This window comes from Carassius gibelio, chromosome A4 (assembly GCF_023724105.1).
Source record: "Carassius gibelio isolate Cgi1373 ecotype wild population from Czech Republic chromosome A4, carGib1.2-hapl.c, whole genome shotgun sequence".
Classification (NCBI taxonomy): domain Eukaryota; kingdom Metazoa; phylum Chordata; class Actinopteri; order Cypriniformes; family Cyprinidae; genus Carassius; species Carassius gibelio.
Genome location: NC_068374.1, coordinates 24895117 through 24909512, shown reverse-complemented (window position 1 = coordinate 24909512; position 14396 = coordinate 24895117). Strand labels below are relative to the sequence as shown.

The following is a 14396-nucleotide window of genomic DNA, read 5'->3' as shown; positions in this document are numbered from 1 at the left end:
TCATTTTTACTGCCTCATTTTTGAGGCAAATACAAGACTCCAAATTCATCAGTATCGAGGCCCAGCTTTTTTTTTTTGTCTGCTGACACAGATTTGTTCTTAGATTGGATATCACTATAGTCAGAAACTAAAAAAGGTCTGTCATTAATTAATGAATTATTTTTATGTGTAATGTCAAACCAAGAGACTCAAGCAGAATTAACAGGGCACAACTTTTTTCCCCCGTGTTTATGCATTTCCTATTACAACAGGGAATTGTGGCACATCACATGCTATTGTTGCTAGTCAGATGCAGGTGGTATTAGGGGTGTGTCATTTTAATTTTACAGACAATCTGATTGGACAAAACATTTCTAGTGCAGGAGTTAACATTTTGTTTGTCTATTTTTCTGGAAAAGAAAGACTAAAGTTTAAAAGTGAATTTTGTCAGCATTTAGGATTAAATTCCCTCAAAGCAAACAGACATGGACTGAATGAGACTAGTTTAATTTTGATAAACAATGACAAACATGAAGAAATGTATCTATTCAAACCATCATCTCATTAAAATGTCTGACATTTTCCTTGCCGTTTGTCTGAGATTAAACAAATTGCAAGCAAATCAAAACAGCACTTGTTTAATTTCTGTTCTGTTGCTTTTCTCTGATCTTTAATATTACTTTAACTTAGCACGAGAATACACACACAGTAAGAAACTATCAAACAGTAACACATGATTCAGGCTTAAAAACAGAACAGCAGGTCACTACTATTTCAATGACACACCTTTCCTAATAAACGTTAATGCAAGACTTATGTTGTAATATGTGTCGGGATGACATCAGTGAAAGTTAAAACCGATTGATTAATTACTGCGCTGAGGACCGACGTCTTATCTGCAAAGATATCACGGAGATCATCTTGATAGTTATTATGGCTGTAGGTATAAAGTCTATGCTGTAAAAATCTGTCTAGTGTACTGAAATACAAAGACATATTTTTCCCCCTCAGTGATGACACATAGATAATCTAATGATAATGATACAAGGACAAAATAATGACCTTGAAATGTATTTAAAATATGTATCATATTTCTATAAAGTAAATATGATTAAAAACGGTACTATACACATGTACATGTCTGTTGTTACTGTGTCTAATGCATTAAATTATTTTACTGTATTATACACTACAATGCTTTTTTTGTTTTGTTTGTTTTTACAATGATTTTCATTCATGAGTCATAGACCCAGAACACCATATTGATTCGCATAATAACTATTTAATATTTTTGATCAAATAAATGCTGACTTGGTGAGCATTAGAGACTTCTTTCAAAAACATAAAAAACTTTTGTACAGTAGTTTACATTACGGTCTAAAATTAATTCGCATTTATATTAGTTATCTTTCTTGTATAATTGCCTACAGTCAGTGTTGGCAACAAGGATATTAAAGGGCCAGTAAGATGAAAATTCTAAGCTTCCTATCACTGTTTATAAGTCCTGTACATTAGGTTTAAATCCATCCAAGGATAAAAAACATTGTCATTTTGTCAAAATATCATTTTAAAATGACCTCAATTCTCAGAGATCCCCAAACGGTTCGCGCGAAGCTGTTCAAAAGATTCAGTTTCCTTAAACCCCACCTTTCGGTAGCATACTGTGTCCTGATCGGTCAACTGACATAGTTTTGATTGGATGTTCCGCACACAACTTCATGGTAAACAATGCGTTAGCATCTTTTTGGCGTGAATTATGTCTTATTCCTCTCACCGCGAAGAAAACAGTAAAATAAAAAACTTGAACAGTCTCGCTGCTTTTTCTTCTGTGTGGGTGTATTCAAGCCGCGCGCTTCAGTTTGAATCTGAATAGTGCGTTCAGCGCGGGGGCGTGGTCACATTAGATATAATGAAGGGAGACGTGAAAAACAGACATAGCGTTGTTTTCATATGGATTACTTTATCACAGAATATCTGTTAGCAGCACTTGTTTAGTTTTAAAGTAGACATGTCAAGCTTTCTATAGATATCTCTCTCATGTATCTTCGTTGAGTATTCACGGAGTTACACTTCATTTTAATGACGTGTTTGTAAATGAAGATCACAGACAGGCTGTAGACAGCACACATACTGATAAGACGCTCGGGAGAAAACAAACACATAACTTCATAATCATACTTCGCGTTGTGATTCGAAGATGCTCGTTGGTCTAAATAAAGTTGGTAATGAACCCTCTTTTATGGCCAAACGCTTTGAAAATCCCGCCTTGTACTCACCGAGATTAGAAAAGCAGTCATCAGTGAAATTTTGTGAACACAACAAGGATTTGTTGTACTGCTCTGGTATTGTGGTAAAAATGAATTTTAGCCAATGGTTCTTCTGATCTTCATTCTTTGGCAGTGAAAATAAAACAAACTTGCCTTTACAATTAAAAACACACTCTCTCCTCGACTTGATGCTCTCACACCAAACAGAGCGTCAGAGTTTCGTTTCTCCCAAGACGGTAGGCGGAGATTATTATGCAAAGTGTTCCTAGTGACGTACATAGAGATGGGCAAAAGATTTGAAATCTATAACGACTCGTTTCAGCGATTCAGAGTCGACTCCTTACTTTAGAAGCCAATAACTTTATAAATCGTGTACTTTTTGGTTTAATTACTTTGCACATTGTTTACACTGATGGACAGCTACATCATACACTGTAATACAGGTAATTTCTGATTTCTCATCTGTGTGGCTCTTTAATGTAGACTGCCATGCTAGAATATAAGATATCAAGCATATATTTTCCTGCTATCATTTTACTGATAAAAAAAGTGGTTGTGCTTGAGCACATCTATGTAGTTATCTGAAATAGTATTTACAATGTTTTCTCACAGTGTCTTAAACCTCTTATATCAAAGAGCTGCAAGTTCTGATGCAAGCTACTGGAGCGAAAGAAAACAGAAGCATAAACTAATTTGATCATAAAAACTGCAGGTTCAGACGTACGCAAAGACTGGATCTTCTCATTCGCCAATTTTAATAAAAGGACATGATGACCAAATATTTACTTCTGGAGAAATGTTTTAATTAAATTCATTGTCTTTTAAATTTCAAACAGGTTGAATAACGGTTCATTAAATTTATTAACTGATGCATTTACACACTTTTGCTCACACACAAACACACCCCCACCCGAAATATCTGAATACCAAAATAGTCTAGTGATAAATGGTAGATAAATGGTAGGAACGTGACTTTACTAATCATACACAGTTAAGGATTTGTAAGTAATTTGGTAAAATAATAAAAGAATTTCTAAAAAGAATGATAGTCATCCTTGCGCAATGCCTTCCAGAGAATCACATGAGAATGAACTTCTCTCTCACAATCACAGTAAATTGTGTGTTGTCATTGATAACAAAAAATGCTGCGTAGTTTTGCATACTTTTCTCCATAATTTCCTAATATGACTTAGATGTTCAGGTTAGGTAACAGGAAGTAAGATTGTACAAACTGTACGTATCAGGTGTACAGTACGTCACTTAGATAAAAGCATCTGCTAAACACCTGTTTACTAAAAATATTTGTATAATTATCATATTTCTTATTATTTTTTCATTCGGAACGCTACCTAACAACCTTACTCAAGACACAATACAGTACGTTCCTTATTGCTTCAGTAAAAGTTAATGACAAATGTTTATTAAAACATGAATTCATAAAGCAACAGGATATGACATGTAAACAATAACAGAACGTCATTCTGTGGATGCATCACACACGGTAACTAGGTGAAGAGGTGTTTCATGTCCAAACTGATAATACACATCAATTACTTTAGAACAACTGAAATGCTGTTTTGACCAATCAGAATCATGAATGGGAACTAATTTCAATAAAAAAAGTTATAAAATATTATTTTTACACAATAGAGAAGGAACTAAATCCAAACTAATATGTTTCCCACATTATATCTGAAATATCCAAAGATTTTGTCTTGTGAGGTATGAAAGGATTAAAGGAAGCAAACGATAAGCGGTTGGCTTTCGCCAAGTTTTTATCAGAAAGAACAATGGTCATGGATAAGGCGGAGATGTGGCTGGAAATGTAAAGGAGGTATCTTGATTACTGTTAATAATTACAGACAAGATAAGTTTAGCAATTTATAAATTCACAAGGTCTTAAAGATCTCTGACAGACCATTGCAACTTTTGAAGCAAAACAGGAACAGCAGATTTGGAAATATTTGATACCTCACTGAACAGGTAGGATTATCATTTTGCAAAAATACACCATCGTTCAAAAGTTTGGGGTTGGTAAGATTGTTTATTGTTTGTGAAATAAGTGTATTATAAAATATTAGTGTAATCTAAAAGAAAATGTTCTTCAGTGTCACATGATCTTTTAGAAATCATTATTTGATGTTAAAAAAATTTTTTTATCAGTGTTGACAACAGTTGTGCAGTTTGATATTTTATCAGAAACCATGCTACTTTTGTTTTCAGGATTCTTTAATGAATAGAATGTTTAAAGAGCAACATTAATAAAAAAATAAAAATAAACTTTTAGTGACCATGTAAATATATTTACTGTCACTTTTGATCAGTTTAATGTATCCTTGCTAAATTAAAATGTTTTTTTTTATTTAAAAAAATTTAATATATGTCATGCCGTAGATAAAAATGCAATTCCATACATAAAAATCATAAATCTGATTTAAAAGGCAAAATCTATTTATGGATCCAAACAAGCTAAATGCTCAATTTTATGAACAGAGTTAATGACCAGCATTGTTAAACCTTCAAAGGATGCTGCTATTACAGCTTAAAAACAACAAAACTGAATGATATTTAGAGCTGCTGGCCACCTACTATAGATCATGATGACATAACTGCTGACAAAAAGCCTAATTAGCAAGGAGACAAGCTCTTTAAAATGTGGAAAATCCCAAGGAAATATCAACAGTATCTTAAAGATATCAGGCTAAATGCGCAGGTTGACACACACATACTATCATACACTCGTCATGACGGACATGTGAACTCACGCTGTGTAGTCGCATGATGCGTTTAAGTCATAGCGCGTTTAAGTATACATCTCCATCTTACACAACATTTCCATGATCATCAATATAAATACAAATGCAACAGCTCCAGCTAGACAGTTGCCAGATTTGTAGTAGATATTCAGTACTGAAACTTATTTGGTGACCTCACACAGATCAGAAGGATTTTTGCCCCAGCTCTACCGGCGCACAATGCTCCGACCCTCAACACAGAGGTATTCCGTGACCAGACCGCTCTACTCAGAAGACGCCTTTGAGGACGAACATGCAAAAGTCTATCGGAAACACAAGAGATTCCTGCAGCATGTTATACAGTACTTCACGTAAGCCTGAACTCTTAACATCTTTTAACCAATGCAAAGAAATGTGTTATAAGAGTCAAGAAATTATGTTATCTATCTTTTTTTTTCATTTTAGAATACTATTAATTTTTTAATCTTAATCTGTAATATTAATAAAAGTTATATTTATTATTTAGTACTATAATATATAACATTTTACTATATATAATTTACCCTACGACAAAAGCAGATATAGTTCTTTTTTTTTGTTTATTAATTGTTTTTTTTTTACTAAACTGAATTTATGCTTTTATTATTTGTTTGCTAGTTGTACTTCGGAACGTGCAAAGAACACCGCTATTTCTCTGCTGCCTGTCATTGGATGGATGAGAACCTACTCAATCAAAGACTGGCTTCTGAATGACATCTTGTCTGGCGTCAGCACGGGATTGGTTGCTGTGCTACAAGGTCAAATCTTATGAAGCTCTTATTGGAAGTTACTCAACAGGAACATTCGCACTATAAGCTCAAAATAAGATCCATGATATTAGATGAAATATGATATCAGGCTGTAAGAATGCAACACTACAGGAATGATAGTTTATCTCGATGAACTGAGCTCTGTGGCTGTTGTGAGTGTCTGCACAGTTTTTTATGAGATAACTTACTGGTATGACGAAGTGAAAAGTGCATTTATCTTTGAACTGTTCGTGAAATGACAAACATATCATCAGAAGATAGCCCAGAAATGCAGTACATATTGAGGAAGTGTTTAAGATTAAGAAGTTGACTGACAAATATATATATATATATATAAAAGGTACATTTCTAGCTTATATACAGTATGAAGGTTATTTAACGATGCTACCAGGGGTTGGTTAGTAATCATCAATATTTTTCCTTCAGGGCTAGCCTTCAGTTTGCTGGCATCCATCTCTACCTGGTATGGACTATATGCTGCTTTTTTCCCAGTCATCATGTATTTTTTCCTGGGCACCTCACGGCACATTTCTGTTGGTGAGTACACTTGTGAACAGATAACATGAATGAGACAAACAAACAACATTTCATTGACACACCAGCACTGCCTAGCTGTTGCAAAACCCTTCTGAATATAACGCTATAATTCTATTAAAGTTTATTGTGGCATTGACTTAATAATGCCAGGTATGAGTTTATTAGCCTGCTATTTACGTAGATTTGGCACAACTGAGCTCAATTAAAATACCTAAGCCATAAAATCCACAGATTCTGCAGCAATTTCAGTGGAGAAAGATTTATATATTTTAGTCTAAATATGCTTCAATAGCATATTTAAACATTAAAAAAAAATACAAAATACCTGACAACCACTGAACAATACATTTTGCTTCATGTGTTGAAATCACACAAGAACTCGTTAAAAAAATACAATAATAAAAACGGTATTTATTAATATACAATATTTATTTTACAAATGCGTGATATTTATATATGCATGTGTAAAATAAAATATTTTATTATATACTATTACACAATATTATTATTAATATTACAACAACAAGCCATCAATAATAACATCCTCTGCCAGATAGTGTAGCATCTTTTGTACGGCAATGGAAAAAAAGTTTAAAATCTGTATCTAAAAGTATGCGTCAATAACATGTTGAAAAATTCAACATTAGCATCAAATTATACTTATATGTAGTAATAATAATAATAATAATAATGTGTAATAATATATTTTATATAACATTATTATTATTATTATTATTATTATGCAAGAGGCAGACTTTAATCAGACAGACACCAAAAAGAGGCAATTATTTCTGCCTTTTTATGATGACATGTAATGTAAACATGTACATCTACTCACCATTAAGTGTTGCTCTTCACACCAGGATCTTTTCCTGTACTGAGTCTCATGGTGGGGTCAGTAGTGACCAGACTGGTGCCCGACGAGGGTCCGCCTGCCAACATTACTGATTTTGAGGGCCTGACGAAAGAAGAACAGAGAATCTTAGTGTCTGCCTCCATCACTTTCCTAGTGGGCTTATTCCAGGTACATCAGCCACTTTTTCCCTCTAAAACTCAATGAAATAATGCCTGTTTTCAATCACATTAATGCTTATCGTCATTCTCTCTATTTCCAGCTTGGTATGGGGCTGCTGCAAGTGGGCTTCATTGTCATGTATCTATCGGATACTCTGATATCAGGATTCACCACCGCCGCTGCTGTTCACATCCTGATTTCACAGCTCAAGTTTGTACTAGGACTGACTGTGCCAGGTTTCAGTGGACCACTAGCCCTTATATACGTAGGTCATAAGACACGTTTCGCCACAATCGGAAATCACCAAATTTCTCTTACGTAACTGTAATAAACATTAATTTTTTTCCATATGTAAACAAAATAATGGCTCTGGTAAAAGAATCTGTCTTTGGGTTTCTCTGCAGACTCTTGAGAGTGTGTTTACCCAGATCACCTCCACTAATATCCATGATCTGGTGACTTCAATCGTGGTGATGGTGATGGTGTTGGGCGTAAAGGAGATCAACGACAGATTTAAGTCAAAGTTAAAAGTGCCCATCCCCATAGAAATCATTATGGTGAGTTAAGTGAACCCTTTTCTGTAACTAGAACAGTCACCTTTTCTGTAACCTGATATTTAGAAAGGTTATACATCTTTACGACATAATAAAGTTTATCAACCGATATTGATTTATATTTTCATGCCAACCACTGTATTTGTTAATATTCGTTCAAGTGTATATAATTGTATAAGTGCATAAGTCCTTGCTCATCTTTCTTTTGTGTTTAAAGCAAATCTTGAATGTCAAAATCATTAAAAGTACTTTTACCAACAGACCGTAATAGCATGTGGCGTCTCCTATGCATTCAACTTCAGTGAAAATCATGGAGTGGATGTGGTGGGGAAAATTCCAAACACGTAAGCATTGCAATCTTCATAATATTTTAGATATTTTGTTCTTGTGTTGGAAAATTTTACAATCAAAGCTAGGGAGGAACATACTGAATGGCCCCCGTAAAAATAATATATGTTGAAAAATAATAAACGTTTGTATTAGGGGATGGGGTGTTCTCATTCTAGAGTGCATTTAATTGGATAAAAAATATTGCAATGCAGGATGAGTCATCAATATTTTTGGTTCATTTTTCAGGGGCAGACTTTAAATTCTAAACGCATTTACGTGCTAAAAGATCACCTTGTCAAATTATCGATACATAGAAAAACAACAAAAAATAACAACCAGTTACGATTGTATAGGCTTCTTTAAGCATAGCTGTTATACAGCAACAAAAACAAATCTACATGCTTTAAAGCACAAAGCTAGTTGAAGAGAACTGTATGTGGCATAAAAAAATAAACACATTTACATCTGTCCAGGTTTGAGTCCCCAATCGCTCCCAGCCTGCAGGTTTTCCAGATGGCAGCAGTGGATGCATTCCCAATAGCTATTGTGGGATTTGCCGTGGCTTTTGCAGTGGCTAAAGTCTATTCTGTTAAGCATGACTACGTTATAGATGGAAATCAAGTAAGCCCTGAATTATATTCCATTTAAAAAGCGACAAAGAACATTTTGGAGAAACACATCTGCAATGATACATATAATCACGCAGGAACTCATTGCCTTTGGGGCAAGCAACATCTTTGGAGGAGCGTTCAAGTCTCTTGCAGCCAGCACGGCTCTCTCCAGAAGTGCAGTTCAAGAAAGCACTGGAGGAAAGACACAGGTAAACAGCTGTTTGCAAGCTTTTCTTATTGGCTGGAAGACCAAAATATGATTTTGCATCTGTGGTATCCCAATTAGGGAATTTGCTTTCTAGCCACAAATGAATACTGTCCTCTAGTGTTTCAGAAAGAGTTGTACATAATACAATATTATACAATAGACAAGTTGTAAACAATACAATTAACACAATGGTGCCATAAATTTAACATCATATTCCTGCTCATATTTATGTCAGAATACTTGTTTTTTTCCCCATAAACTCATGTTCAAAAGTTTGGGGTCGTTAATATTTTATAAACTCTTTTATGTTAACCAAGGATGCATTTATTTGATAAAAAATAAAAAATAAAGTAAAATAATATTATTACAACTTAGAAAAATTGCCTTTGAAATGTATTAAAATAGTTATTTTTTGTGTAATTTTCAGCTTCTTCAGTGTCACATGAACCTTCAGAAATCACTTAAATATGCTGATTTGGTGCGCAAGAAACATCCTTTATTTTAATCAATGTTGAAACCATGATACAATTTAAAAGTTGATGAATAGGAAGTTTAAAAGAACGGCGCTTAATTGGAAAAGTCCACTTTTAATCAAATGAATGCATCCTTTTTTTTTTTTTTAATTAAGTGATTAAGTTATTATTAAGATTTTTTTTTACTGTACTTTTTAGGTAGCTGGTTTACTCTCTGCCATTATCGTACTTGTGGTAATCTTGGGGATAGGGTTTTTGTTGGAACCTCTACCAAAGGTAGGATTTAAATTCAAAGTGTAAATGATTTACTTTAATAACAGAAAAAAGTCTTTGTGATTTGAGGTAAATGTTTCAGCTGTGTGGTGCTGTGTGACTGCAGTCAGTGCTGGGTGCAGTGGTGATTGTGAACCTGAAGGGGATGTTGATGCAGGTGGTTACAGTCCCTTACCTGTGGAAGAAAGACCGTCCTGACTGCGTAAGAGTCTTTGACTTTTCTCTCTAAATGCAAAGAAAAAAAAGTATAATCTAAGTAATTTGAGAGGTTACATCTCACATAATTGACCTTAGAATTTACCTGTCCAATTGTATATCACTGATTTCTATACTCTGTGTAATGTCCCCCTCTGTCATTTTCCTCCAGATTGTTTGGGTGGGGACCTGTTTGGCAGCTATATTCTTGGGGCTGGACTTAGGACTTGCTGTTGGTCTTGGACTGGAGCTCCTCACTGTGGTCTTCAGGGCTCAGTTGTAAGTGCTGACAGATCCAATTAACTAGATGAAAAAACTAAATAAATACAAATAAAATAAATAGGAGCTCATTTGAATATAGTGTAGATACTGACTGCTTCTTTAAAGATATTGTAGCCTAGGCAAAGAAATTAGGTTTATTTCTAAATGACTATCATATTCTTATGTATAACCTATCCTGTTGTTTCTTTTTTCGACAATAATCAATTTACCCTTTCTGATCTTCAGTCCACGCTGTTGTGTCCTGGCTAATATCTCAGGGACAGATATCTACAGAGATCGCAAGGACTATGTAAATGTAAGTATACTAAAAAACGCATCCTCTTTGTTCATATTCGGTGACATAATCATTATGTGCTTCTATTATTATTATTTACTATTACTTGGTGTGTCAACGCATATGATGGACCAATATGTGGATGGTTTAAAACAGGGTAAAAAGAAGTAGATGGACGAAAGACACAAAAGTTTGCTTTGGTTTCATTTTCTGTCTTTCTGAATCTCCTACAGATCTATGAGCCAGAGGGAGTGACGATTTTCAGAATCCCATCTCCCATTTTCTTCGCAAATATTGATTTCTTCAGAGACAAACTGAAGGATGCTGTGAGTGCAGTAGTTTCAGTGTGATAGCCATGGCCTCAGATAACATTAGCAGCAGACATAATAACCATCTTACTTGTTCATTTTGTGGCAGGTGGGCTTTAATCCTCTGAGAATCCTGAGGAAGAGGAACAAAGCAGTGAAGAAAATGAAGAGACTGATAAAGAAAGGGGAGCTGACCTTAACATCTGTACGTCTTGGAAGTTTTAAAACTTGATTACATTTACATATAGTCATTTAGCAGACGGTTTTATCCAACGTGACTTACAAATGAGGACAATGGAAGCAATCAAAGTTAACAAAAGAGCAATGATATGCAAGTGCTATAACAAGTCTCAGTTTAGCTTTATGCAGTACACGTAGCAAGGATTTTAAATCATAATAAATAGAAAGAAAAAAGAAAACAAAATGATTTTAAAGATAGAATACAAAAAGATTAGAGAAGCTAGTGTTTTTTAGTGTCTTTTTTTATAAGGAAAACAAGCTGTTAGTAAATAAACAGAATGCAAGGATAAAAAAGGCATGTCTTTCTTTCTTTAAAAAAAATGCTAGAATAGAGACTGCTACAGTTAGAGAGTCAAATAAGGATGGAAGAGATGTGTTTTTAGCCGATTCTTGAAGATAAGGACTCAGCTGCTCGGATTGAGTTGGGCAGGTCATTCATTTAATTGAATTTTAATTTAAAAGTCTGTGAAAGTGATTTTGTGCCTCATTGGGATGGCACAATAAAGCAACATTCACTTGCAGAATGCAAATCTTCTAGAGGGCACATAAGTCTGAGCTAATGAATTTAAGTAAAGGGGTGCAATGCCAGTGGTGGTTTTGCAGTTTTGGTTTAGCATGTTTCGAAAGAAAGGGCCTGATCTTCTAGATGTTCAATAAAGCAAATCTGCAGGACCGAGCAGTTTTAGCAATGTGGTTTGAGAAAGCCAGCTGATCATCAATCATAACTGGCTGGTTACTGGCTGTTTTTGAAGGAGTTATGGTTGATTTTCCTAACTGGATGGTGAAATTGTGATGAAATGATGGGTTTGATGGAACCACAAGCAGTTCCGTCTTGGCATGGTTGAGTTGAAGGTGATGGTCCATCATCCAGCAAGAAATGTCTGTTAGACAAGCTGAGATGAGAGTAGCTACCGTCGGATCATCAGGATGGAATGAGAGGCAGAGTTGAGGGTCATCAGCATAGCAGTGGAATGAAAAGCTTTATTTCTGAATGACAGAACCTAATAATGCCATGTAGACAGAGAAGAGAAGTGGTCCAAGAACTGAGCCCTGAGGCACCCCAGTAGTTAGATGTTGTGACTTAAAAACCTCACCTCTCTAAGATACCTTCAAGGACTGAGAGATAAGACTCAAACCACTGGAGTGCGGTTCCTGAAATGCCCTTTGCCAATAGGGTTGACAGGAGAATCTGGTGGTAAACCATGATGCCTGAAGGCAAGGCAGTCTGGGTTGACTGTCCACTTCTGAAACCAGATTGGTTACTGTCAAGTAGGTTGTTCTGTGTGAGAAAGGCAGAGACTTGGTTAAACACAGCTCTTTCAAGTGTTTTTGCAATGAAAGGAAGAAAGGAAACCAGTCTGTAGTTCTCTAAAAGAGATGGGTTAGGGGTGGGTTTCTTAAGTATTGGGGTTATAAAAGCCTGTCTAAATGCTGAGGTAAAATCACCAGTGTAAAGGGACGTGTTAACAATGTGAGTGAGTGCAGGTACAACTGCAGGAGAAATGGCTTGAAGGAGATGAGATGGAATAGGATAATAATATGATACATTGATAACATGATCTCGTTATCAACATGATTAGATGATAACATTATAACAATAATCTCAAGGACTTCCAAAAAAGTGTTATGCAATGTATTGCATCTAGTACTTTGATACCTAAATCTTAAGATACCTAAATGATTTATTTTGTTTATAGAATGGACTACAGGCCACATGCTCAATGCCCATTGAAGAGTCAGAGGATGAAAGCAACATGGAGGATCTAGACATGCCCACAGACTATTCAGATCTTCCAATCCAGGTGAACTGGAATGCAGAACTTCCTGCCAACATCCAAGTTCCTCCTGTGAACATCCACAGTTTGGTCCTGGACTTCTCTGTGGTCTCATTCCTGGATATATCTGCACTCAAGGGTCTTAAAGCGGTACGGCAACTGTGTTCATTCTGAAAACAAAGTTTAAATGTAATAATTTTGCTAATCAAAGCATGAAATTCTAGTTTGATTATCTGAAAACATCTCTAATGAGTCACAAACATTTGTGTTTATAGGCCATAAAAGAATTTATACGCATCAATGTTGACGTTTTCATAGTAGGCTGTGACCGTAAGTACGTTTTTCCTTTCAGATTGCAGGCTAAAAGGTATTTGTAATGTATTTTACAATGTTTTCCCCTTATCTACAAAGCCACGGCTATTATAATATAACTTAATTGTATGTGATAATAAAACTGTGCAGTAACTCTCACCTTTGACATGTTGTTTCTAGCATATATCATAGAGAAGCTGAGGAACTGTAAATTTTTTGATGATGAAATCAAGACGTCTATCTTCTTTTTGACCATCCATGATGCAATGCTTTTCATTCATGAGTCTCATCCACCGAAGACTGTGAGCGAGAAGGTGATGAAAACAACTGAGATCGCACAAGTTTCATTTGTTCATTCAAAGATTAATATGTTGCATTTATCTAAAATGCATTATTATAAATGTGCATTGTTAAAATGTGTGTCTGATTTTAACTTACACAACAGGTCTCAGGAAGTTTTCAATATCAACACGTTAATAGCAGCAGCACATCCAGTGGGTTGACAATCCAAGCAGTAAGTGAGCAAACAAGCACCTGGGATTAAACCTCTCCAAATATTAATTAATAATGAAATAGTAAATATTAAAAGCTATCATTTTAAAGGAAGAGGTCGTCATAATTTTTAAGAGATGTCTGAAGTACTCAGTTGGGTTAATCTGCTTTATTTTTTGCAGGACATGAAAATGGAAGTCGAAACAGACCCCAAACCAGAGACAAGGTTTTGAAATGACCCAGTTTGAAACCTCCACTATACTGAACTTTAAAATCTGTGTATATAACAATTTACTTGATTAGCACATAGCAGTTTTTATTCTGCGTACTGCTGCATGCAGAATGAGTCAGCTTGAGATATGAGATATGTGTCATGTACTAATTTAATGGATTTGTGGTGAACAAACACTTTTATCAGTTCACTATCAGTGCCTTTTGTTTATTTATTTATTTTATTTTTGAATAGTATTTGTACTATTTTTTTATTTTCTAAAATTAAAAAAAATATGTTTTCTAAAATAAACTGTGCTTCCTGACTTGAGACAAAACTTATTTTCCAAGAATACAAATAAAGACATGTGCAGATCTAATTCTTTTACTGGAATAATAAGCATTATAAAACTAATTCCAAGCTATAAATGATTAACTATCTGTACGGGAAAGCAAGTTATGGTTGAGGAAGTGAAGAGAGAAAGATAAAATAATTTGTACCTTAAAATATTAGGGA

At 34.8% G+C, this 14396-nt stretch overlaps 1 protein-coding gene across 1 annotated transcript; it reads left to right on the top strand.

The window, feature by feature from the left end:
- Window positions 1–4169: 4169 nt before the first annotated feature.
- On the top strand, window positions 4170–14342 carry LOC127970286 (chloride anion exchanger-like). The gene is made up of 21 exons (XM_052572762.1): window positions 4170–4229; window positions 5185–5352; window positions 5639–5778; window positions 6217–6327; window positions 7191–7351; window positions 7443–7607; window positions 7747–7899; window positions 8158–8240; window positions 8700–8847; window positions 8933–9046; window positions 9717–9794; window positions 9898–9993; window positions 10159–10265; window positions 10494–10563; window positions 10776–10868; window positions 10960–11055; window positions 12788–13015; window positions 13141–13195; window positions 13358–13491; window positions 13623–13691; window positions 13852–14342. The coding sequence occupies exons 2-21, from the start codon at window positions 5222–5224 to the stop codon at window positions 13900–13902; spliced, it is 2283 nt and encodes a 760-aa protein (XP_052428722.1). The 5' UTR covers window positions 4170–4229; window positions 5185–5221; the 3' UTR covers window positions 13903–14342.
- Window positions 14343–14396: the final 54 nt, after the last annotated feature.

Coding starts and splice junctions, on each gene's coding strand:
- LOC127970286 (XM_052572762.1), top strand. CDS start 5,222: ATGCTCCGACCCTCAACACAGAGGTATTCCGTGACCAGACCGCTCTAC. Junction 7,608..7,746: donor GACCACTAGCCCTTATATAC/GTAGGTCATAAG, acceptor GTTTCTCTGCAG/ACTCTTGAGAGTGTGTTTAC. Junction 13,492..13,622: donor CGAAGACTGTGAGCGAGAAG/GTGATGAAAACA, acceptor CTTACACAACAG/GTCTCAGGAAGTTTTCAATA.